This window comes from Lepidochelys olivacea (genome assembly GCF_965140295.1).
Source record: "Lepidochelys olivacea isolate rLepOli2 genome assembly, chromosome: 24".
In the NCBI taxonomy this organism is placed as follows: Eukaryota; Metazoa; Chordata; order Testudines; family Cheloniidae; genus Lepidochelys; species Lepidochelys olivacea.
The window spans coordinates 8,330,241-8,355,819 of NC_140434.1; the positions used below are offsets into that span (position 1 = coordinate 8,330,241).

General features: G+C 55.7%; 1 protein-coding gene across 3 annotated transcripts in view; it reads left to right on the forward strand.

Moving 5' to 3' along the window:
- Positions 1 to 5,571: 5,571 nt before the first annotated feature.
- CELF3 (CUGBP Elav-like family member 3) overlaps positions 5,572 to 25,579 on the forward strand; it is a 46,892-nt gene continuing 26,884 nt past the window's right edge. For all 3 annotated transcript variants that reach the window (XM_084613559.1, XM_084613560.1, XM_084613561.1), the window contains exons 1-3: positions 5,572 to 5,822; positions 5,919 to 6,241; positions 17,851 to 17,933. In XM_084613559.1, coding sequence (XP_084469685.1) covers positions 6,097 to 6,241; positions 17,851 to 17,933 — 228 coding nt within the window. In that variant the 5' untranslated portion in view covers positions 5,572 to 5,822; positions 5,919 to 6,096. The remainder of the gene's footprint in view (positions 5,823 to 5,918; positions 6,242 to 17,850; positions 17,934 to 25,579) is intronic.

Consider the following 25,579-nt stretch of genomic DNA (forward strand, 5'->3'; position numbering starts at 1 on the left):
TGAAGACAGCAGCTGTGGGTTGCTTCCAGGATGACTCCTGAGGGAATTATGCGCCAAACAATTAAAAATTCTGCACCAAAAAATTAAAAATCCTGCGCACAATATTTTAAAATTCTGAAAAATTCTGCAAAATTTATTTGTCAAATAAATGTGGAGGCTCCAGCATGGCATTTTGGAGTACAGGCCACTGGCTGCGCAGAGATCGGAGATCACTGTGCAGCTCCCCCCTGGGACACCGACTCAGTGGTGAGGCTGCACCCAACCCTGAACCAGTGCAAGGACCGGGTCTGCCACAGAAACACACCCAGGGACCAGGGAGGGGTCAGTGCAGGGGCTCGTTGGGGTAGTCTAGGTGCAGGGGGAATGGGGCTTATTGGGAGGGGGCTCTGAGTGTGGAGGGGTGAGGCTCAGTAGGAGGGTCAGGGGGTCTGGATGCACGGGGCTTGGACAGATAGGGGAGCAGCTCCCTGTACAGGGATCCCTCCCCATGCAGCTTAGGAGTGATGGGTGCAGGAAGTGAAGGGGGGAGTTTGCAGAGCTTCCTACAGCTGGGGGAGAAATCTAGGGGTGAGTCTGACCCAGCCCTGGATGCCATGCAGGGGAAAAGGAAGTCCCATCCTCCCCAGCCCAGCTGGGACTAACAGATGAGCCTAGCGCAAGGGTAGGAGCCACCAGCCAGGTCTTCCCCAGTCCCAGCTCCTGCCTCACAGTGATTTACCTCTCTGCTGGCTTCCCTGGGCACCCAAAACATACTGCAGGGGGCTGGGGGGGGGTGTCGCATGACCGCTCTTCTGGCTTCCCTTTGCTTTCCTGTCAGAAAGTCATTTTTCTGTGGGGAAGCAAAGAAATCTGAAGGGGACATAAATTCTGCACATGTGCAGTGGTGCAGAATTCCCGCAGGAGTACAGGATAGATGGATGTGTATATACGTGTGTATATATGTATAAATGCACCTAGACAGGTAGGTAGAGGGTATGTATTAGGATTGATGGAGGGATGGCTAGGTGGGGGTGTATGGGGATGGAGGGATGGCTAGGTGGGGGTGTGGGGGGGATGGCTAGGTGGGGGCGGGGCTGGTTTATCTGATGTCACTCAGTGTTGATAAAATGAGAACTTTGACCCACTAAAATAAAGGATCTGGGGACTTTGGGGCTGGTTGGTTTCTTGCCTGGGTTTCCAAAGGGCCCTTTCTTTTTATTTTTAGCAACCAGTGAGTGGGGGGGGGGGCTGCAGCCCCAGATCATTTTCTCTGAAACCCACTTCCCACAGCTGCCAGCTCCCAGCAGGGCATCTCCCCGTCTCTGTTACTCTGATTTGATTAGGATTTAAATCACGCATGTGTGTGCGTGTGCGTGTGTGTGTGTGTGTGTATCTCTGTGTGTATAAATCTCCTTTATATGTGTGTTGCCACGTTTATGTATCACTGTGTATCTATGAATAGGTGCATATCTGTGTGTACCTGTGTGTGTATCATCTTTATATGTGTGTTTTGCTCTGCATGCATCTCTCTGTGTGTATCCATGTGTGTGAGTGTGTTGTTGTATCTGGGTGTGTGTGTGTGTATCTCCTCCGGATGTGTTTGTTTCTGTGTGTATCTGTATGTGCATATCGCTGTGTATTGCTGTACGTGCAGCTCTGTGTGTGCATCTGTGTGTGTTGTGTGTGTACATCTGTGTGTGTGTTGCTGTGTGAATCTCCTCTGTGTGCATTGCTCTGTGTGTGTGCGTGTATCTCCTCTGGGTGTGTATGTTTGTGTGTGTATCTGTGTGTTGCTGTGTATATCTCGTGTGTGTGTGGGTGCTGCTCTTTGTGTGTGTGCGTGTATCTCCTCCGGGTGTGTACGTCTGTCTGTGGGTCTGTGTGTGAGTGTGTTGCTCTGTGTGTGTGTGTGTGTGCATGCGTGTGTCTCCGCCGGGTGTGTAAGTTTGTGTGTGTATCTGTGTGTTGCTGTGTGTGTGTGTGTGTTGCTCTGTGTGTGTGTGTGTGTGAGCGTGTATCTCCTCCGGGTGTGTATGTCTGTCTGTGGGTCTGTGTGTGTGTGTGTGTGTTGCTCTGTGTGTGTGTGTGTGTGTGTGTATCTCCTCCGGGTGTGTACGTCTGTCTGTGGGTCTGTGTGTGTGTGTGTGTGCACGTGTATCTCCTCCGGGTGTGTATGTTTGTGTGTGGATCTGTGTGTGTGTGTGTGTGTGTGTTGCTCTGTGTGTGTGCGTGTATCTCCTCTGGGTGTGTATGTTTGTGTGTGGATCTGTGTGTTGCTGTGTGTGTGTGTGTGTGTGTTGCTCTGTGTGTGTGTGTGTGAGTGTGTATCTCCGCCGGGTGTGTACGTCTGTCTGTGGGTCTGTGTGTGTGTGTGTTGCTCTCTGTGTGTGCGTGTGTCTCCGCCGGGTGTGTGGGTCTGTGTGTGGGTCTGTGGTTTCAGGGAAGCCAAGCCGGGGGTCCGGCCCGGCCGATCCCGGCTCCCGGCGCCGCTCGGCCCGGCTCGCTCCGCGGAGGCCCAGCTGGGCTTCAGCACCGCGGACAGCTCCGCGAACAATGGGCAGTGCGCCGGGACAGGCTAAGGGACTCTCGACAAATTCTCAGCAGGAGGAGGCTGCTCCATGCTTGTGGCTCTTAGGAGGCAGCGTAGCCTAGTGCTCAGAGCAGGGCCGGGAGTGGGGGCTGCAGATTTCTCTCTGCCACTGGGGAAGTGTGGTCCAGTGGTTAGAGCAGGGCACAGGGACTCAAGATCCCTAGGTTCTGTAGCTGGGCATGGAGGGTGGGGTACTTATGGCAGGGGAGCAGACATCCAGACTCCTGGGTTCTCGTCCAGCTTGGGTGGATCTAGCAGCCCAAGCAAGGGACTGGACATCAGGACTCCTGGGTTCTCTGGGGGAAGTGCGGTCTTCAGTGGCTATAGCAGGGGACTGAGGGTCACGAGTGCTGGGTTCCATTCCCACCTTGGAAGTGGGAGTGTAACATAGTACTTTGGGCAGTGGGGGGTAGGACACCTGGGTTCTACTCTCAGCTCCCAAGTGTGGCCTTGACTCAGTTTCCACGTCTGTCAAAGTGGATTAACGAGACCTACCTCTGTACTGAGCCCCACTTCCTTGTGGCCAGGGGATGGACGGTAAATACAAAATGGTACAGTGGTGAGGCTTTATCAGGGTGATGCTTAGAACTGTGTCCCGTGTTACACACACACACACACACACAAGCCCCAGCAGGTGGCGTTCGCTTTGGTAAACGGTTTAAATAATAATAAAATAGGCATTTCTAGTAATTTCTCAAGCCATTTTTGTGCAGATTATCCCCCAAACTAAAAAGGCATCGGCTTCCAGATACCAACTCCCTTCCTTGGTCGGCCTCATCTCCTTTTCTCCTTAATTAACTGCATTACAGCAGCGCCATACTACCTAAGAGCAGGTGCTGGTCCTGGGATACTTAGCCAAAATCTCCTCTTCCTGTGATGTTCAGCAAGCTGCTGATGCTCCCCACCCCAGAGGTGGCTGCATTTCCCTAGTGCCAGGTGTGTAGTGTGGTGAGGCAGTTCAAAAAGAAAAGGGACTTGAGAGATGTAAGCCTGTGTAGTATATTGTATTGTATTATATTACATTTATTAATGCAAATACACACACACAAAATACACAGGCACACAGCACTGGTGTGACCAGGGCTGGAATTCAGCGTCTAGTTCTGATGTTCAGAATTCAAGAAGGATGTTGATAAATTGCAGAGGGGTCAGAGAAGAGCCAGAAGAATGATTAAAGGATTGTAAAACCTGCCTTATAACGATAGACTCAAAGAGCTCAGTCTATTTAGCTTAACAAAGAGAAAGTTAAGGGGTTATTTGATCACAGTTTATAAGTATCTACATGGGGGACAGAAATTTGATAATAACGGGGTCTTCAGTCCAGCCAACAAAGGTCTAACAAAATCCAATGGCTGGAAGTTGAAGCGAGACCAATTCAGACTAGAAATAACATGCACATGTTTAATTAATCCTTGGAACAATTTACCAAGGGGGCTGGTGGATTCTCCTGGCAATTTTTAAATAGAGATTGGATCTTTTTTCTAAAAGACCTGCTCTATTTCAAACAGGAATTTATTCAGGGCAGTTCTCTGGCCTGTGTGATGCAGGAGGTGAGACTAGATGACCCCAATGGCCCCTTCTGGCTGTATGATGTCGGGCAGAGGTGGGCAAACTACAGCCCACAGGCCACATCCGGCCCTCAAGCTCCTGCTGGGGAGCAGAGTCTGGGGCTCCCGTGCTCCAACCAGAGAGTGGGGTTGGAGGCCATGCTGGGCACCCATGCCGAGGCTCCCGGAAGCAACAGCATGTCCCCCCTCCAGCTCCTACATTTAGGGGTAGCCAGGGGGCTCCACGTGCTGCTTCCACCCCAAACACCACCTCTGCAGCTCCCATTGGCTGGGAACTGTGGCAAATGGGAGCTGCAGGGGTGGCGCCTGCGGGTGGGGCAGTGCGCAGGGCCGCCTGGCTGCACCTCTGCATAGGAGCTGGAGGGGGGACATGCCACTGCTTCCAGGAGCTGCTTGAGGTAAGCACCGCCTAGAGCTTGCACTCCTGACCTGCTCCCACGCCCCAACTCCCTGCCCCAGCCTGGAGACTCCTCCAGCTCCCTGAACTCCCCATTTCTGGCCCCACCCCAGAGCCGGCACCCCCAGCCAGAGCCCTCACCCTCTTCTGCACCCCAACCCCAATTTTGGGAGCATTCATGGCCCACCATACAATTTCCATACCCAGATGTGGCCTTTGGGCCAAAAGATTTGCCCACCCCTGATCTAGGAATAGATAGAGAAGCCAAGGTTTTCAAAAGAGATCCATGATTATGGGGGCCTCTATTACTGGCTTACACTTGAGGCTCCTAAAAGAGATTGAAGCTCCTGCATGTCTGGACCCTTTCAGTGGGTCTCCACTTGGGCAGCCCCAGTATTGAGGCACCCAAAACCACTCATCACTTGTGAAAGCCGTGGCCCGTATATGCACATGCATGTACGTGTGCACACCTAATAAACTCAAACTAGAGTATCTGTGGGGGTGTTCTGTGTTGTATGATCTGATCTCATATGGTGCAGTATTTCCCTATATAGACCATCTACACTGGCTTCTCAGGAAGCGGCCCTTAGAAGAACAGCACAAGCAGTTCCGGTAACAAGCCAGGGTCTCTGTTTTTCTGTCCGGGCCTGTATTTATTTACATCGGTTGACCTAACCTGTCGTTTTCTGTGGCACTGAACCTCCCTGCTTGCCTGCCTCCCTGCCTGCCTGCCTGCGTCTCTCCCGGGGCTGGGAGTTTGCTCCCGGTCCCTAAATCTGACATCATTATTTGTCAGGGAAGGGGGGCGGTCTGGAGAGGAGGGTTCTGTTGGTAAAGAAGAGATTTGAATCAGAGCTCAAGATCCATTAAAGGGAGAAATCCAGCAAAAGCGGCTGAAATCCAGCTTGGAAAAGGGGTGGGAGGGGGGGGGAAAGGAGAAGGAAGACATGAATCGATAATTTATTTATTTATTTATTTATATACATTTTTTTTTTTTAAGAAAAAAAACCCCACCCCCTCCCCACCCACCCCCAAGATTTTACACTGGTCTCAGCCTCTTCAAGGAAAGTTAATCAATAAACTAATTAACTGCTTTGCAAGCTCTGTAATTAATAGATCAAAAGTATTCGCGCCAGGGCTGTGACATTGCTAAGAGCTCGGGTCCAAGGAGGCGGAATTGCAAGATTCTTCAGAGTTGATTTTTTTTTCTTTTTCTTTTTTACCGATGATGATTTAATTTGTGTTTTTTGCACCAAAAAAAAAAATCCGGATTTTTTATTTTTTAAAGGTAAAAAAAATCAGAGACAGCAAGAAGGCAACAGGGAGGAATCCCCCGCCCCCCCCCACCACCCCCAAAAAACCCACTTTTTTTTTTTTTTTACAGATTTGGAAGATCCCGGTTCAAGCATCCAGAGCCACCAATCCGCCTCTGCTCCCTTTGTTTGGTTCGCCGCTGGGCAGTGTTGGGACCGTAGTCAAGGCTGGGATTGTGTTCTCGCTTCCTCCGCTGGGGCTGGGTAGGCGATTCGAAGCTCGCCCCCCAGATTCGCCCCTTTGGACCAATGAAGGAACCCGATGCCATTAAACTTTTCGTCGGGCAGATCCCACGGAATTTGGAGGAGAAGGATCTCAAGCCCATCTTTGAGCAATTTGGGAAGATCTACGAGTTGACAGTGATTAAGGACAAATACACGGGCATGCACAAAGGTAAGTGAGCCAGGCCCAGGCTGCAAGAACAACAATGGGATGGCGGCGGGGGGGGGGAGAAAACTGACTATGAAATGACAAAGCAAGAGCAGCCTGAGAAAAAAGGAGACTTGGGGATGTCGGGGGAGATCAGATCAGCTGTGGCCAGGAGGGCAGAGAAAGTCGGGGCCATGCGAAATGGCCATGCATATTAAAATGTCAGGGCTTAGAGAGGGGGGAGGCCACGCAACAATGAGCTGTTTGCAGCGAGAGTGAGATGGTAGCAGATGGCAGGAGGTACAATCAGATGAGAGGCGTCATGGATAGAGGCCGGGGGTTTGTATGTGCAATTTGTTTAGGGAGTGGGGTTGGAGCGGGGGAAGGGACAGTTCTCCGCCACCTCACCCTGACTCCAGTGGGGTAGTTTTGCACTGGAGAGAGTCAGGCCCTGTGTGTGTGTGGGGGGGGGGGGTTGTGACCCCATTTCCTTCTGCCCCGGACACCTTTGAGTCTCCATTTAGCACAGGGATTGAGTTATCATCTGAGTCCCAAACCCAGTGAATATTCGCCACTTGTGTAACTCTGGGCCAGAGGAAGCAAAGGTAAAACTTGTGAGGTTCTGATCCCAAATACCCAGGCTGGGCTTTGACTGTTCCCTCATGATTCCTTTCCTCCTGTATAAACAGACCGTCTGTCGTCCCCCCGCCCCCCAACCCACTTCTCGTGATCTTGCCAAATGGCATATCCTTCGCTTCTGCTAAAGGAGGCCTGTCTTCAGCCTGAGGCCTCTAGGTCAGAGCTAAATTTGTCTCTGCTGGTTAATTTCTTGTCTTCTTTTTTAAACACACTGCTCTGTATTAGGGAGGGAGCAAGCGGTCTTTAAAAAGCAGAATGGGGGGGGGCTGCAGATCAGCATGTGAAATAGATCCAGGGGCAAATTAAACAAGGGCTCTGGCCAATTTCTTAATTCAAAAGAAAGTTCCAAATTGCATGGGTGAAAAATCCTGCTCTGGGAATATTCCTGAAAACAAAAGAGAAGGCAGGGCAGGATTAGCTAAGGAGGCGATTCGCATAAGATCATTTTCTAGAATTTGATAACATTCCATTTTTACAAGCCCAGAATTAAAGCAATTGTGGAAACCCGGCTTTCTCGGAGGGTATTTTGAGTTGGATTGAGGGATTCAGCCCTAGGGATGGAGGCTGGCTGGGAAAGATTAGTCACTGTATAATGTGTGAAAAAGAGAGGAGATCAAAGTGTAGGAAAACGGGTTTTATTTTACCCCTTTATAAATCAGGTACATTGGCTGATATTTTTGTAAACTGAGGAGAGAAAGATCCAGCACTGATGTAAATCAGAGTAGCCCCACTGACTTCAGTAGATGCTATGCCCATTCCTCTCAGCTGAGAATCTGGCCCTTAGCATATTTTTACAGCTGGTACATGTGGAAAACATCAACAATAACAACCAGGCTCTGACTTCAGAGCCGGCTGTTGGGTCTTCTTATTGCTCTATGGGTTTAAAACTTCAGTTCTAACCCCGAGAGTGAGAGTGGTTATAGGACTGGAAGGCAGGAAGGTTTGAACATTACCAAAAAACCACAGATGAACAATCGCTCGGATTTTCACTAAACCAAGCGGATCCCCTTAGGCGCGACTAATTATTTTATCAAATACAAATGCAAATGATTTATATGCAAGTCGCAAAACAGAGAATGCTCCAGGACAAGAGTTTTGTGCTTTAAAAACCAACCAAACCTCCTTACATAACAAAGATGTTTAAATTATTAAAGGTGTGAAAGAAGCTTCCATTTCCAGGCAGTCCCAGCGGGGGAAGATGTAGCAGGGTGGAACTGGGCTAATGTGACACAAACTCGGCATTGGTTGTTTTCCCTGGCTCACCAGCGCAAGAGAAACTCGGGTGTGGGGGGCTGAGATACACCGCTGGGGTTGGCAAAGCTGACAAATTCAGGGAATCAAAATGGAGCATCTTTGGGAGGAGAGGGAGCCAATGCGAATATGAAGAGTTTCTGACTCCAATAACCAGCATCCAGAGGAACCGCTTTGGACTAGATTAGGGGTTCTCAACCCGGGGTACTCAAAGGTCTTCCACGGGGGACAGCAACTCATCTAGATATTTGCCTAGTTTTACAACAGGTGACATAAAAAGCACCAGCCAAATCAGTACCAACTAACATTTCATACAGACAGTGACTTGTTTATACTGCTCTGTATTCTCTACTCTGAAATGTAAGTACCATATTTATCTTCCAATTGCTTTATTTTATAATTCTATGGTAAAAATGAGAAAGTCAGCAATTGTTCAGTAATAGTGGGGCTGGGACATGCCTGTATTTTTATGTCTGGTTTTCTAAGCAAGTCGCTTTTAAGTGAGGTGAGACTTGGGGGTATGCGAGACAAATCAGACTCCAGAAAGGGGTACAGTCGTCTGCAAAGGTTGAGAGCCACTGGACTAGATCCTTCTTTATTTCTGTAGCAATGACAGCGCTAGGTGCTTTGGGATGAAGGCAAAGGCCATGCCCCCATAGAGTTTACATCAGCTAAGGCCCAGTCCAGGAGCCTAACCAGGTGTAGCACTTCCTGATACAAGCAGTGCCATGGAAGCCCAGGGGCTAGCCAGCACGACACCTACTAACCAAGAGTTTGCAGGATTCAAATAATTATCGTCCCGGCGATTAGGAAGCTTTGCTCTAACCCCAGCTGCTGGGCTGGGCTGGGGTTTTGTTGTTCACGTACGTTGCAAGGGCGGGGGAAGGGAAGAGAGAAATCCGGCTTTCCAGCGGCAGTGGAATCTGAATGATCGGGGCGGCCCCAGCTGAAACAGTTTTGAGGCTGAACCGTAAATGCGTTTGATTATTCTTTTTTAACGGCAGTTTTTTGGTACCGCTCCCGTTCCAGATTTAGGGCCAAAAACCCGAGTGGGGGAAACTCAGTTTCTCAAAAGGGGACTTTAAAAAAAAAACAGTGAATGGTTTTAACCCCAATAAATGCTCATCTCTTCAGAGGACGGGGGGTGCTGGTCAAACAAAGAGCTGCAGATTGAGTGGCTATAAGATGTCATCGTTAAGGGCTTGACCCAAATGCATGCGTAGGTCCCAGGCCTGTGATGTCCTCAGCATCGTTATACTCCCGTTGACTTCAGTGGGTTTTGGCTTGGACACGACTGGACGGATTACAGGGCAGATTTCCAGTTGTGCCGTACCCACTGTTGGCACCAGCTTTGCCAAAGGGCTCAGTATCTGCCCAGCCCCTGACACGCTGAGCTGGGCACTGAGGGTTCAATCCTGTGCCATGCTGAACACCTTGAGTTCAGGAAGAGCTGAGAGTGCTCAGCACCCACGCTGGATTGGGCCCCGGGTGGAGCATAGGATAAACCCGGCTTCATGCTCTTGGCTTCACCAGAGCAGGGATTCAGCAGCCATTGCTTCTGGGAGGAAGGTACCTTGGGAGCTAAGGCAGAAGGGACCCTCCTTGGCTAGGCCCTGGCAGATCTGCCCTGGGCAGCCCCTTGCTGAAGATACTGTCGTGTGCTGGGGCTCACAGAGTCCTGTACGGGGCCAGGCTGGAGTCTGGGGTCGTTACTGCGGGATAACGAGGTGCGATGCCCCCTTCCCCTGAGCAATCAAGTCTGAGTAGAGAAGGTTTTACCCTCTGCTTGGTCCCACTTGTCAAACCAGGAGCCTGGTCCTTTCCCCCTGGCTCAGAGCCATGCCGTGGGGCAAGCTCTCCCAGGCCCACACCTCTGGGGGCTCCGATGTAGAAAGGTGGCGCGGGCTCTGTGCCAACTGGCCAGGGCAGGACAGGCCCCCCCCACAGAGTTCTGTCTCCACAAGGGGCAATGCTGACCAGCAGCCTGGGAGGAGGCCACTGCCCCTTCCCCCGTGCAACCCCTTAATGACCTTCCCCAGAGCAGGACACCCCCAGCCACGGGGCCCAATCACAGAGCTGGTGGCTCCGTGGCACTGTGCGCTCACCGCTGGGCCTGCCCAAGCCCCTGGCTCTACCAGGGCCCAGGTCTTGGGCCGGGCCTGGTGCCCAGGGGTGGATTTCTCTTAGCTCTGTGCACGCTGACCCCAGGGGGGCAGAGGGGCTGGCAGACCCTGGAACCCAACTCTGGAATTGGTGGCGGTACAGCCTGCCCCGGCTGGGATCCGGGTGTAGCTGGCTCAGCAGGTGTTCCACGCGTTCCCGCAGAGGATAAGAGTTTACTACTGCTACCCGCCAGGGAGCTTCTGGTGCTGGCGGCCTCTGGGTTTGGCCCACTTGTGGTGACCCCTAGGCAACTTGCCCTTTCCCGAGGAGGTTTCTAGTGGGTTGTTAGCATGGCAGGGAAGGCTTCTGTGCTCCCTGGGCTGGGGCACCTCCCTGGGCTAGCCGGTGCAGGAGGAGGGCTCTACAGGGCAGCAGTCCCCAGGTCGGGGGAGGAGGGAGGGAGGGAGAATGGCCTTGAGGCTAAGGCAGCGGGGCTAGGATGCAGGAGGTCTGGCTGAAATTATCTGGCTCTGCCTCCTTGGCCAAGGAGCGGGCTGCTGCACCCTGCCCCAAGCTGAGTCAATCCTTCCTCTGGGAGCCACCCACCGATCTCAGAGGGGTGACTTGGGATGCAGGCATGAGTCGGGGGATTAGGATCCGGCCCATACTCACCCTGTGCCTCGGTTTCCCCATCCGTACAAGGGGGGTATGGCTTCTTTATAAGGGGGCGGGTGTAAGACTAGATCCAGGGCAGGCTGGGAAGGGCTCCGGGGAGGGGAGACGGGGGATCAGATGGCTACAGCTGGGCCACATAAGTAGGGGATTGGAGCAAAACATGCGCACCCCGGATCCACCCCGGAGCAGGTGAGGGTGGTTCATGGGCAGCGTCAGCTCCCCAGCTGGTCCAAGGCAATAAGGAGGCAGTGTTGGCGACATCCCAGCTGAGGACCCTGCAGTGTGCCCGGCTTCCATCAGGAGCGGCTGCGAGAGGCAGAGGGTCTGGCAGACCTCTGGCTGCTGGCAATGGGGCTGGCAATGGGGCGCCTCTGGGAGGGCCGGCTGGAGCAAAACCGCTTTTCCACCTCGCTGCCCTCCACAGCGCTCTCGTTGGCAGGGAGCGACGATTAGTCTCCGGACTCTAGCTACGAAGAAAAAGAGTGTATTTTTCTCATGAATATTTTACAGAGCCGGCCTCCCCAGGCCCTGCCCGAGCACTATGGACGGCTCGTGTCAAGGCCGCTCACGCCAGTGCTGACATACACGTGCCTGGCACACGCTCCCACACTGTGGCCCGCACGCTCGTCACTTGCTCTGAGCTCGCTAGCAGCTGGTTCAGCGAGAGAATGAACTGATGGGGGGAGTGAAAAGAAAGAAGGAAGGTGGCTCTTATAAAAAGAGGGAGTGGGGTCCAGTGGTTACAGCAGAAGACTGGGAATCAGGACTCCTGGGTTCTATTCTTGGGTCTGGGGGGATGTCTAGAGCAGGGGCCTGGGAATCAGGGCTCCTGGGTTTTCTTTCCAGCTCTGCTGCTTTTGCCCAGCGTGACTTTGGGCAAGTCAGTGCCCTTTCTGTGCCTTGGTTTCCCCTTCTGTCACATGAGGATGAGGCGAATACCAAACAGCTGGGCGAATTAATTCACAGTCCCCAAGTGGCTGGCACTCCCGGGTCAAAGGGCTGGTTTTCCGAGCGACCCGCTCCCTCTGAGTTTCAGAAGAGCTTGGCTCCCATTCGGGCATCTCAGCGGCGGGTCACAAGAGCAAAACACAGCTTAGCGGCGGGAACAGCCACCTGCCGAGCCCCCTGGGGAAACCGGCCCTGATTTAGGTGTCCCGCCTGCCTGGCCAAGCCCGCCCAGGCCTGTCGTGTCTTTGGGGAGGGTTCAGACCCAAGCTGCAGGAATAACCCAGGGTCTGGAGCCCCCACCAGCGGGAGAGACTGGAGAAGCTCAGGCTTCCTGGTTATCCAGGAGAAGGTGAAGGGGGAGGTGTGATCTGGGCCTGGGTGATTTTTAGAGTCGGCGACTCTTCGATCTAGCGGCGAGAGGAAACCCCAAAGGGAGTGGCTGGCAAGTGAAGCCAGACAGCAGCCTAGAAATAAGGTTCACATGGTGAGCAGGCAGGGTGATTAGCCACTGGGACAGCTCGCCTTGGGATGAGGTGGCTTCTCCCTCCCTGGAAGGCTTTTAACTCAAGACTGGCTGGCTATTTAAAAGCCAAGCCGTCGCTCGACCAGACGCTATGGGCTTGATCCCAGAGGCTCTTTGGCCGGGGAAGCTCATAACGGCCCCTGCCTTAAAATCTCAGACTCTGTGGTTTGCCCGAGAGAGCTGAAAACCTGGGGTTTGTTAAGCGACGTCTGGCCTCCTCCTTTGCTGTGCCTTTGTGGCGATTCGTGCTCGCTGGGCGGGGTAGATATTTTTAGCTTTCTTTTTTTTTTTTTTTTTTATTGCCAGTGGAAAATGTTAAGTGGATCAAGGCGGGGTGGAGAGGATCTTCTGACAGACATTTGTGTTTATTAGGTCTGTTGCTCGGAGCCCGAAGAGCAAGGGGGGGGAGGTGTGCTAGTTATTGTCGAGTGAGCTGAACCCGTAGTCAGGGATGCCAAGGCCCATTAGCCCACCTGTTGCTGTTCTTTGTGTCTATTGCAGCCCCGCCTAGGGGCCTCAGTCAAGATTCCCCTGTGCTAGGAGCTGTAGGTACAGACAGTGAAAGGGGCAGGCCCTTTCCTTAGGGGCTCGCAGCCCCAGGGCGGGACTGCTGCTTGCCGAATGCTCGCAGAATGCACAGCTGTCTGGGTCGGCACACTGCGCGGTACCAGTGGGACAGACCCTGACACTGAGCCTTGTCTACACCAGGGCAGTGCCAGGGCGAGCTTTTCCCTGCCGATGTGCCGCTAAGTCCAGCGGAGGGGACATTGGGGGGGCTGAGGTGGGGTTAGCCCGTTCAATCCACTGCTGGGGCTGCCAGCCCGGGGCCAGAGAGTGCCAGCTGCAGGGGGGGGTTTGTGCTGCAGATGCCTGATCTCCTCAGGAACTCATTGCATGCAAGCCATCTAGTTCTGACAGCTTTCAGCGCTTCCTCTGTCCTCCCTGCCCGCCCGGCTTGGCCTGCAGAGGGTAACTGACAGGGGACGTGCCCTGGATCTGCCGCCCTATTCCCAGAACCAGCCAGGTCTCTGCCCAGCACACCACGGGCCTGGAAGCTCCCCTCTGCCCTGGACACACCGTCTTCCCCGTCTCCCCAGGAGCTGAGAGGGTTTATCAGAGTTGGATATAATGCAGGACACCCTGTTCTCCATTGAGAGGGGGATTTCGTTGCTCTGCCTGCTGGGGATTCCTGCTGCGTCTCTCCTTGGTGGGAGTCGTGCTCCTCTGAAGGCAATGCAGATGAGTGGTTAGAGCAGAGGGCCTGGGAGTCAGATCTCTGGGGTTCCACTGTCCCAGCTCTGGAAGGGAAGTGGGGTCTAGTGGTTAGAGCAGGGGAGGCCTAGGTTCTGTTTCCAGCCCTTCCACTGACTCACTTTGGTTTTCTTTGCTGTGTAAACAAACTCTTCATTACCTCGGGGCAAGTCATGTCCCAGCTCTGTGCCTCAGTTTCCCCTCCCTTGTGAAAAAGGTCAGCACTTCAGGGGTCTTGGGAGGGTGCAGGCGTACAGAGCACTATGATATCAACAGGAAGAAGGGGCTAGCACAGGGATTACCAGGAGGGTCTGGGGCTTGCGGCCCCCACCCCCCCACGTCAGCAAGGGGGAGGTGTGCATAGGTGCCGGATTACCCTCATGTCTGCAAGGTGGGTTTGAGAACATCCATCCCAGATTTCCCCCACCTCCCGCTCCCCAGTCCCAACTGCGCCACTCCCTGTGAGAATCAGGTAGACGGCCAGGCGGGCACAGACATTAATATCCTGCTTGGAGGTGCTAGGACCAGGGCCAGGTAGGATCGCTGGAGTGGTTGCTGCAGGGGGAGGCTGCACTGGAGAGGGAGGGCTGTTGGGGGTGGGGCTGCGATCTGGGTTGGGGAGGCCCTTGGGCTGATCCTATTTTAATCTCCCCAGCCCCAATTTGCCAGGCCCCGACCCCGCTCTCAGTTAAATCGGGAGTAATTCCAGTGCGCTTCTGATCCACCCGGAGGGAAGTCACTGGAATCCGTGGCACCTGCATCAGACTCGGATCTCAGTTCTGGTGTAAATCCAGAGCGACTCCCCTGGCATCAATGGCATGGCCCCTTATGCCAGTGGAGGGACTCTGGATTCACAGCTGTTGCCACTCGGTAGAATTTGCTCTGGAACTCTGGCGTCTGCTGCTTTCCACTGAAGCCCTGATCAATGGCAGGAGACCGACGACGCCCAAGGTGTCTGCCCAAATCATGGGCTCAGCCTCTGAGGCCGCCTTGGGCTTTTGGTTCCACTGGGGGTTAAATCAACCATGAAGCTGTCTCTGCTTATCTCCTGTGGGGGCTGCAAGGCCTCGTGACTCTGACGCTGTGGGACTGGAGGGGGCCAAGTTTGTTGATAGCATTCGACTTGTTTTCCATTGACAAGTAGAATGGCCCACAGCTCTGGTAGGGGCAGAGTAGCCAGGGTAATTATAGAGACTGATGGGCCAGCGGTCGGGGCGACCCCCTAGGCTGGCCTCCCCGCTCTGCTGCAGACTCCCTGGGTGAGCTTGGGCAAGTTACTTGGCCTCGCTGTGCCTCAATTTCCTCACCTGTACAATGGGGATAAGAGCCCTGCCCTGTCTCACCAGGGGCACGGGGCTGTAAGGATAAGTACGGTAAAGATTGTGAGGTGCCCACAGACTACGCTGATGGAGCCTGGCACAATCATTCAGTGCCCCCCGGCCCGCAGTATCTGAGCCCCCGGCCGTGCTCCTGGCAGGGAGCCCAGAGAGAGAAATGGCCAAGTTTTCAGCAGGGCTCAGCACCCACAACCGGGGACAGCTTTTCAAAACAGCTGAGCGGCCTGAGCCCCGCAGGGCAGGTGTTAGCTCCTTTTCTGTGTTTTGTCCAGCGCCTAGTGCCAGGGGGTCATGGCCCAGAACCAGGGCTACTAGACGCTGTGGCAATGCAAAGAACCAGTCATCACCGTTGCCAAGTTAGGAGCTGCTGGAATCTGAGTACTTAGGGCAACTGTAGCCCTTCAAGTGAGCCGAGTGCTCGGAAAACTGGCCTCAGTTGGTCGTCCCATCGCCATCAAATCTGGCCTGGTGTGACTTGACCCAGGTCATTCCGGAAGTCTGTGGCAGATCTCGGAAGTGAGGCCAGATGCTTTGTGTCCTGGACCAGTATCTTACCGTCAACTCCACTATCCAAACATTCACAGCTCGCTTTCCCCAACCTCGGCCCACCTCATCCATGGGCGTGAGGCACCTAAATGTCTTTGGGGATCTGGGCACTGTGGTCGGCAGCGGTATCGCAATCCCGAGCCAGCAAAACACAAGAGATTGGCTTAAAAGTCAGGAGATTTGTTTGGAAAATGATAAATGTGCGGGCTTGGTTGCAGATGATACAAAACTACTCAAGACTGTTAAGTCCCTGGCAGACTGGGAGGAGTTACAAAGGGACCTCACGAAACTGGGTGACTGGGCAACAAAATGGCAGATGAAATTCAATGTTGATAAATGCAAAGTAATGCACATTGGAAAACAGAATCCCAACCATATAAAATGATGGGGTCTGAATTAGCTGTTACCACTCAAGAAAGAGATCTTGGCGTCACTGTGGATAGATCTCTGAAAACATCCACTCAATGTGCAGCAGCAGCCAAAAAGTGAACAGAAAGTTGGGAATCATTAGGAAAGAGGTAGATAATAAGACAGAAAATATCATATTGCCTATAAATCCCTGGTATGCCCACATCTTGAATAGTGCGTGCAGATGTGGTCGCCCCATCTCAAAAAGGATACATTGGTAAAGGTTCAGAGAAGGGCAACAAAAATTATTAGGGATATGAAGCGTCTGCCATTTGAGGAGAGATTAATAAGACTGGGACTTTTCATCTTGGAAAAGTGATGACTAAGAGGGGATATGATGGAGGTCTATAAAATCATGACTGGTGTGGAGAAAGTGAATAGGGAAGTGTTATTTACTCCTTCTCATAACACAAGAACTAGGGGTCACCCAATGAAAATAACAGGCAGCAGGTTTAAAACAAACAAAAGGAAGTATTTCTTCACACAATGCACAGTCAACCTGTGGAACTCTTTGCCAGAGGATGTTGTGAAGGCCAAGACTATAACAGGGTTAAAAAAAAAACAGATAAAATCATGGAGGATGGCTTCAAAGTCCTTTAATGGCTATTAGCCAGGATGGACAGGGATGGTGTCCCTTGCCTCTGTTTGCCAGGAGCTGGGAATGGACGACAGGGGATGGATCACTTGATGATTCCTTGTTCTGTTCATTCCCTCTGGGGCACCTGGCATTGGCCCCTGTCGGAAGGCAGGATACTGGGCTCGATGGATCGTTGGTCTGACCCAATATGGCCGTTCTTATGTTCTTTGTCTCCTGGTTCTTCAGGTGCCCCCGGTTCACATTTTCAAGCTACCCGCTGTAACCAGGAGAGTTAGAAACTTACAGGGATTTTTGTTTTAAATGGAAGCTGAGGTTCTCCTCTAGTCATTTGAATCCAGGAGCTAGGCCTTTGAAGGGGAACATCCGCTAATGCGATAGCAGCTGCAGTAGGGTGGACAGCAAAAGTCGGGATGTTCTCTGTTGTGGAATAAGAATAAGAATGGACAGCAGAAGGGGGGTGACTGAAAATGTGCTATGTAAGCTCATGGGGCAGAGGAGGGTTCCTGACTGGGGTTCCCCAGACTCTCTAGTATCCACGTCCGTCGCTTACTGCGCTCTGATGGGCCCCCCGACCTCGCTCTGACTTTTCCGCTTGTCCCTTTCAGTTTCTTCCTCTGTCAGTGCCTTGCTTTGTAGCTCTCGGGCTGGTATCATCTGCATTGCAAGTAGCAGCCCAAGCAAGTCCAGGCCCCATGGCGCCGGGGGCTGTACAAACAGAGTGGGAGGCCGCCCCTGGCCCAGAGAGCTTGCAATCGAAACAGACAAGAACGAGTATTATCCCCTTTGTGTGCACTGAGGCTCAGAGAAATGAAGGTCCAGATCCTCAAAGGGAATTAGACACTTAACTCCTGTGGACTCCAATGGGAGTTAGGCACTAATTCCCTTTGTGGATCTGGCCCAAAAGAAACTTGCCCAGGGGCATGCAGGAGTCAGTGGCAGAGCTGGGAACTGAGCCTAGATCTCCCAGATGCCAGCTGAGTGGCTTATCCCCTTTCCTTCCCCTTTCCCTTCCAAACCCCGTTGGGAAAATCCCCCCCCCTACCCCCTGGCAGATGCATTGTACTGAGCCAATCCAAAGGGGGACACACGGGGCTGGTATGGGCCTTGCCAACCTCACTGTCCCATTAGGGCTTGGCTGAGTCCTAGCCCCCCATCCCCGAGCCTGGGAAGCTGGGTTCACGGTTCCCACTTTGGCCCGTGGGCGTGAGGGTGGAGCCCGGCATCCCCCTTGCTACTGTCCCTTTGTCCCAGGAGCCCTTTCAAGTGGGGGAGGATTGTGGGGGGATCTGCCGCGTCGGGGGGCAGGGAGCCGAGGCACCCGTGACCCTTCTCCTCTGCTTTCTCTCTCTGGCAGGATGCGCGTTCCTGACCTACTGTGCTCGAGAATCAGCCCTCAAGGCGCAGAGCGCCCTGCACGAGCAGAAGACGCTCCCAGGGGTGAGTCCTTGCAGGGCGATGTGGGGGGGCAGGGGGTGGAGGGGGAGGGACTTGGGCAGGGGAGACTCTCTGTTATCTATGACTACAGCTGCCCAAACGTCAGTGCCAACCCCCAGTGCCGGTGTGTCATTCCCCCCCCCCCCCCCCGTTCGTTAGCATTTGCGATAACCAGATGGCCGGCTCCATAAAATCTCCTCAGCGAGATACAGGTTTGACTGGAGTCTGGGTTGGCGGTTTGGGCCCTGTCACTGGTGTGGGGAGAGGGGAGGGGGTGATTTCCCATGGGGCCACCAGCTCTGCCTGGCTCAGGTGAGGGGGGTGGAGGGAAGGGACCACGGGAGGAGAGTGGGGGGTGACAGATACACCCTCCCGTCCATGGGCATTGGCCGCCTGCCAGCATTGTCGGAGCTCTGATCGTGACACCTCCTCTCCCCTGTACTGCCCTCTGCCCAAGGTGACTCGCTCCCAGCTCCTGAAACTTAATGGAAAGGCAGTTTGGGGCCGGCTCTCTTGCCGGCTGGGGGTTTCAGGGTGCCAGTCAGTGGGTGCTGTCATGGTGCCAGGTGGGCGTCTGTGCCCTGGGGCTCTGCCAGTCAGTTTGAATTGGCTTTGGAGCATTTCTGGTGCCGGGTTGGCAGCCGAAGAGAGCAAAGTCCTGTGTGTGGTCCCAGGCACAGAAGTAGTCCCACTTGTGCGCCGCACCTCTGCGCTCCAGGGACCCCCGTTTCTAGAGACCAGAGCCCGGTGCTGAGGCCCAACGAACTCATTTCACTCAGGGGCCACCAAACCGCTGACAGCACCACCAGCTAGACTGTGCAGAGCAGGGCTTTGAACCAGTGACACCTAGCAGTGAAAGCAAACTCCCCCAAGGCCATACTCCCAAGGCCAAGTATAGAACCCAGGAATCCTGGACTCCCGCTTCCCTGCCTAGCTATATCACACTCCTCTTCCAGTGCTAAGACTGTCCTGCTTCCCTGTAGGGGGAGCGGCTTAGTGGGGGGCAACCCCCAGGCCTGAACAGGGGCTGGGGGCTCATGTGGAGACATGGCCCTTTGCTTGGGCACCTAGCGGTGCAGAGAATTAGCAAGAAGCTGCCCACAGCTTCCCCCTGCCCTCCGCAAGCTTGGTGCGCCAGGGCCCTGGCAAGCCGACGCACCCGGGCCAGGCGCATCTGGAAATGCGTCAAGATCCTGACTAATGGGAACTCTGCTGCTGGCGGACCACGCACACATGTGCACCGAGAAGCAGGCTGGCGGGATTGGCGGATCTCAATCACTTTAATAAGATGGCTGTCAAATGGGAGCACCACGCCCCCTTGTCCTGTAGCAGTACCTGTCGTGTCTTCCCCGCCAAACAGGCCTAGTGCGCAGGGCTTGATGTTTCCCCGGGGTGTCCGGGGAGTGGGTGGGAGGTAAAGACACTGGGGACCTGGCTGATCCACTAAGGCCCCCTCAGGGGAATCAGTGGTAGAGGAAGGTGCCCCGCACTGCTCAGGATTTCCATTTTTTGGCCTGGTCTCATGCTCCCTCCCGCGGGAACCTTTGGGACTGCTGCTTGTCCCCCTCCTTCCTCCAGCTCCCCGGGGAAAACCACTGCCAAGCTGCGCTCTCTCCCCGCTCCCTGCCCTGGGGCCTGCTGGCTGAGCAGAGATCCAATGCTCGGGGGTCCTTGGCAGGGCTGAGCTCTTGGGGGCTCTGGCGGGTCCTTGCAGGAGAGATCTTTAGCCTGGTGTCTCCCAGTCCGGGTGTCTGGCCCAGGGTGACCCCGATAGCCACAGAGTCAGACACCTCAGTGGCCGCGGGGCCTGAATCCCAGGCTGCATGGTGCAAGTCCCCAGGGCCCCGATCCTCAGAGGTCTTGAGGCGCCTAACTCCCCACCACTGCCCCACATCTGCCACTGATCCTGCTGGCCAGCCCCAGATGGGGTCCCAGGGGCTTTAAGCCATTGTGGTCCAGATGCTGTCCTTTTGTTAGGGCCTCTGGATGGCAGTTTGGTCCTAAACACCAACGAGGATCTGGGCCTCTCTGGGCCACCACTCCCTTGTGCACAGTGGGAGGAACAGCCCTGCCCTGCCCTGCCCCACAGTATGCCAGGGGTGGGGACCTGGCAGAGACAGAACTGAAGCCTAGTTTGCCCCAGGGCTTTCGATCCTCTCCTGGGTGTGATGCCCACCCTGCCATCCCCTGGGGCAGCCAGGGAGCTGTATGGGACCCTCCCCAGCCCCAGGCAGGTGGTGAGCAGAGCCTCGACTTACTTTGGACCCCGCGATGGGGAAGGGGCTTGGCCTGTCTAGAGCTGGGTCCAGGACCTCAGCTGAGCATGCTGCGTTGCCTTGGCTTATTGATGGAAAGCCACAAAGGCCGAAGGTCTCCCTCTGCCCTGGAGGCCTGACCCCCCAATCTGGCTCCCTATGTCCAGGAGGGGGGCAGTTTCCACACAGATCGTGACTTGAGATTTCCTCCCTTCGGTGAGTGGGGAGCAGCGACCCAGGGACCCCAGCCCTGCCGGGGAGCAACGCCCTGCAGGGGGGATTGGCAGGGAAGCAGGAGCTGGCTGATGAAGTGGCCGGGCTGCCCAGGGCGGGAGGGCAGGGCGCGGCCAGGGAAGGTCTCCTGTCCCTTGGAGAACAACAAGGGCAAATAATAAAGCCCCTCCATGCCTCTGGGTGGGAAAACAGGCCTGATGGAACCACGGCGCCAGGCTGGGAGGAGAGAGGCTGCTTGGCATCCCCATAGCAACCCTCGCGGGCATCTCCCACCAAGACACCAGCTCCACTGGGGGTGGATTTGCTCTCTCCACATCTTCCCACCCCACTGCGCCACACTCGAAAGAAAGGGCGACATCTTCTGCTTGTCCTACCCCCCTCCACTAGCTTTCCATCGTTCCCCCCGAAGCACAAACACAGAATCCAAGTGCATTTTGCCTGGGGAGGGAGGGGGCCAGATACTTTGTTTCTCGCCTCCTCCCTTCTGAATGTTGGGAGCAGATGCTGCAGAGTGGGGGCTTTGTCTCCGGAGATTCCCTTTATTCCGCTTTTTCCACCCCCTTTCGCCACCTGCTTTTCTTCCCCGGCCCTTTATGTGCCGGTGGATTGCTGCGTGCGCCTGTCTCTGATTGGGTTTGGAGTATGTAGCCATGGAGCTGGGAGCGTAGCCTTTGGGTGTGTGCTTCCCTCTGTGTGTGTGTGTGTGTTTAGCACGAGTGTGGGATTGTGTGAGTCAGGTGTGGACACGGTTCTCTGTAACTTTTAGCCATGTGCCGGCGTGATCTCATGCTTGTGTGTCTGTGTGTAGAAGCCCACGTTTATAACACACTTTAGGCCAACACTCCCCTGTCCCGTGCGTTAGCACCTGTGCAAAGTAGGCATGAAATGCCATGTGTTACACCCATTTGGGGTAAGTGCCCGGGCCTGGTGCAGGGCGACAGGGAATCAGGGCATGTGGCATGCGAGCGCGTGCGTGTTTTTAGTATGTGTGCGTCTGTGTGTCTTTTGCCTACCTCTTATGGCGGCTCCTGGTGTGAGCACGTCTGTGTTTTCTGTGTCTGGCAGGGGTTGGCTTCTCAGGGTGCGTCTGTTAGCCTGGGGCTCTGGGTGTGTCTCAGTGAACGTGGGGGGGGTTTAGTGCATAGCATTGCTAGCAGGTGTGGGTGTGGAACCCGGGGGAGACTGTGTGTCATGGTTGGGTCTCCGCTGGCCTGACCCACAGGTGAGGGGAGTTGTTACCACCCCAGCTACGTAGCCTGCTCTTAGCGCTCGCTCAGGCCCGGACATTTCAGCTGAGACGGTGACCATCACAGGGTGCCCCTCTTGGTGCAGCTGTGTCAGCTCTCCCGCTGCAAGGCATGATGCCCACCGTCGCCTGGGGTGGGGGGGAGTCCCCAGGGAGCAGCCCCCACAACGTAGGGTCCCTGGGGGAGGGAGAGATATGGTGGGTTTTTAATGCCCCCCCAAACACTGCCATCCTGGCTCTGCACTGCACCCCCCACCTCACCCTCTTGTGCCATCATTTTGAGTGTGCAAAGAGGGTGTAAAGCAGTGCCCAGCACAAATGCCCCCCCCCAGCACATTGGGAGGAAGGGGACACCTGCTTTGCACAGGTGTGAATGACGACCCCAGCGGCAAGACAGACCCTGGAGTCACTGCTTGTCTCTAGACCCCAAGTTCTAGGCTCCATGCACCAGGCTTCTGGGTCACTAACCCCGCCCTGAGTCACAAACCTCATTGGCAGGAACAGCTTATTGTGGGGGAGGGGAGGGAGTCTGAGACCCTGGTGGGGCGTGGGGGGAGGGGCGGGTGAAATACCAAGTGGGGAGGAATCCAGGACAATGTTAGGGATCAAGGTGGCATCTGCATACTGTGCTTAGAGCCATGGAACAGATTTGGACCCATCCCCTCCCTCCCAACACACCCTGCTCTAACCATTAGACACCTCTCCCTTACCCATGGCTGCTAAGAGAACCTAGGAGTCCTGACTCCCAGCTTCCCACTCTAACCATTAGATGCCATTCCATGTCAGAAATAGGAGCAGAATCCAGGAGTCCTGGCTCCCATTCCCTCCATCTGCAATTCCTCAACCTCACTCGACTTCCAGAGCTGGGGCCAGAACCTGGGAGTCCTGACTCCCAGCCCTCCTGCTTTACCCAGTGGACCCTACACCCCCCCAGAGCTGGGGACAGAAACCAGGAGTCCTGACTTCCAGGCGCCCTATCTCCCGCTCTACCCACTAGACCTCACTCCCCTCCCAGAGCTAGAAATAGAACCCAGGAGTCCTGCCTCCCAGTCCCTCCCCCCGCCCTCTCACCCACAGGATCCCAGTGTGGCATCCAGACTTTTCCCTAGTAAACGCTGTGTTGTGTGTGTGTGTCTGTCCGTCTCTGCTGTTTCCCCCCACACACCCGCTCCCGCTTCTTTCCCCCACCCCTTCTCCATCCTGTCCCTTTTCCCAGCACTCCAGCTTTGTTGTTCCTGTCTCGCTCGCTTGTCTCTTGGGTTGATTTAAAGGAGCTCCCCCCTTGGCCTGGCAGCTGTTGCCCGGGCAGGTCAGGGTGCCTGGCGCCGCCCCCTCTCCCAGGGCAGGTGGTCCGGGGTCCGGGTGTCAGTAGGTGAGAGGCTGTGTGCTGGCTGGGAGAGGAGAGGCTTGAATTTTCAGTCCTTGCAGGGGGGTGTCTATAACCACTCCATGTGCAAGCAAGCTGTGCCCATGTAAGGATGCACACGCATGCAGGGGTCCACGTGTGACCATTTGCGCCTGTATGCGTGGGGGGGTGGGGGGATGTGTACACAGGTGCCGGGTCGCGTGTGTAGCACACGTGTGCAAAGGGGTGCTGTGTGCCTTTGCCCCTGCGGACGAGCGGAGCCATGCGCTGGCCCATGCAGGGCGTGTGTGCGTCCGTGAGGGAGGGTGCGTGCACGCGTGTGCATTTGTGGCAGGGCAGGGGAGGCGCGTGTGTTCGTGCGTGCGAGCAGGGGATCCGTGTGCACTTGCACGTGCGTGCAAGGCCGAGCTGGTCCAGGGCCTCAGGTCCAGCTGAGTCTTTCCACTCGAGTTTGCTGGGTCTTTGCCCACATCCTAGCTGGGGGGGTCCACATCTCCTGTGCCCACCTGAGCACTGACTGGTCCCCTGGTTGGCATCCCTGCCTGAGAGACTGAGTGTTGAATGGGGCATAGAAACAGACATATCCTGATGCCACCTGCTAGGCATAGCCCTGGCTCAGCTGATCTGTGGGTAGCAAATGTGCCCGTCTCCGCAGCGTGTGGGAGCGGTGGTTGAAGGGACCCAGCACTGGCAGGTTCCCTTTTATTTGGGGAGGCCGCGGGCGCCCGGCTGGGTTATAAATAGCCCCTTCTGTTCCTGGCGGGGCGCGGACACCAGGAGCCCGGTAGCTAGGTAACCAGCGGGCAGATAATGACTCGTTGCCAGGTAAACATGGTCTGCGGGGCAGGTGTGCTGGGGACAGGGGGCGGCTGAGCTAACAAAGCCGAGGGCCTATCCGGGGGGGGGACTCGCCCGGCAACATCTGGGAGCAGCGACGCCAGCCAGTCTGTGCGTGTGTCTGGGGCCAGGTCTGCTTCCTGAGCAGCTGCCGAGGGGGGAGGGCTGGTGGCCTCGCGGGGCCCTGTGCCCGGGCGGAGGTACACGGTGGTTTCATTTGAGCATGTTCCCCTCCCAGGAGTGGGAACCGAACCCAGGAGTCCTGACTCCCAGCTTCCCCTGCTCTAAGCACTGGATCCCACTCCCCCCTGAGAGCTGGGAATAGAACCCAGGAGTCCTGGCTCCCAGCCCCCCTGCGATAGCCACTAGTCCTCACTTCCCTCCCAGAGCTGGGCAGAGAACCCAGGCGTCCTGGCTCCCAGCCCCCTGCTCTAGGACACATACAGGGATCTGTAGCCCCCACGATCACTGGCTCTGGGCTCCTTCACTCTAATGGGGAACAGGGGGCTCTGCTCCCCTACCCCCAGCCAGCTTGCAGGGGTGGGGGACAGCAGCTGACCCCCTTGTTAGGAGGAAATAGGGCCAGGGAGCGGGGCAGCTCTGACCCCCTCCCCAACAGCCTGACTCTGCTGACCTCTGACCCCAGCAGCTTCTGGGAGCCCCAAGCCCCGAAATATCCTGCACCCAGATGCCCTCCCACTCCCTAACATGCCCCCCCAGCCTCCACCCTTCACATCCTCTCCCCATGCAACCCCTGTACCCTCCTCTCCCCCCCAGCCAGCTCCCGCCGGCTCAGAGTCTCCTTCCCACCACAGCTCTGTGGGATCTAGGGCAGGGGGAAGCTCCCAGCGTGGCTGGCTTGTGATAGGGGGGAGCAATGGGACCTTGGACCTTAAACGAAACCCATTCCTGCCTCCCCCCTACTGACCCCTGCCCTGGCTGTGGGATGGAGACTGGGGCCGCGTGGGCTCGTTCCCGTATCCGCTTCCACTAACGCACTGGCCGGTGGTGTGCGGCCTGGCAGCTGCCCTGGGGTTTTCCCGACGGCCAATTCCTGTAACCAGCGCATGCCCCCTCCCTGCCCTGGTGCAAGTCAGGATTGAGGGGCACTGTCAGAGCTGTGTGGTGGGAAGCCCAGGGCTGGGATAGCAGGGGCTGCGGGTCAGAATTGAGGGGCACCGTCAGAGTTGGGGGGGCAGGGCTGGGATAGCAGGGGCTGCGGGACAGGATTGAGGGGCACCGTCAGAGCTGGGGGGGCAGGGCTGGGTAGCAGGGCGCTGCGGGTCGGGATTGAGGGGCACCAGCAGAGCTGTGTGGTGGGAAGCCCAGGGCTGGGATAGCAGGGGCTGCGGGACAGGATTGAGGGGCACCGGCAGAGCTGGGGGGGCAGGGCTGGGTAGCAGGGCACTGCGGGTCGGGATTGAGGGGCACCGGCAGAGCTGTGTGGTGGGAAGCCCAGGGCTGGGATAGCAGGGGCTGTGGGACAGGATTGAGGGGCACCATCAGAGCTGGGGGGGCAGGGCTGGGTAGCAGGGCACTGCGGGTCGGGATTGAGGGGCACCGGCAGAGCTGTGTGGTGGGAAGCCCAGGGCTGGGACAGCAGGGGCTGCGGGACAGGATTGAGGGGCACCGGCAGAGCTGGGGGGGCAGGGCTGGGATAGGAGGGGGCTGTGGGTGGGGATTGAGGGGCGCCAGCAGAGCTGGGGGAGTG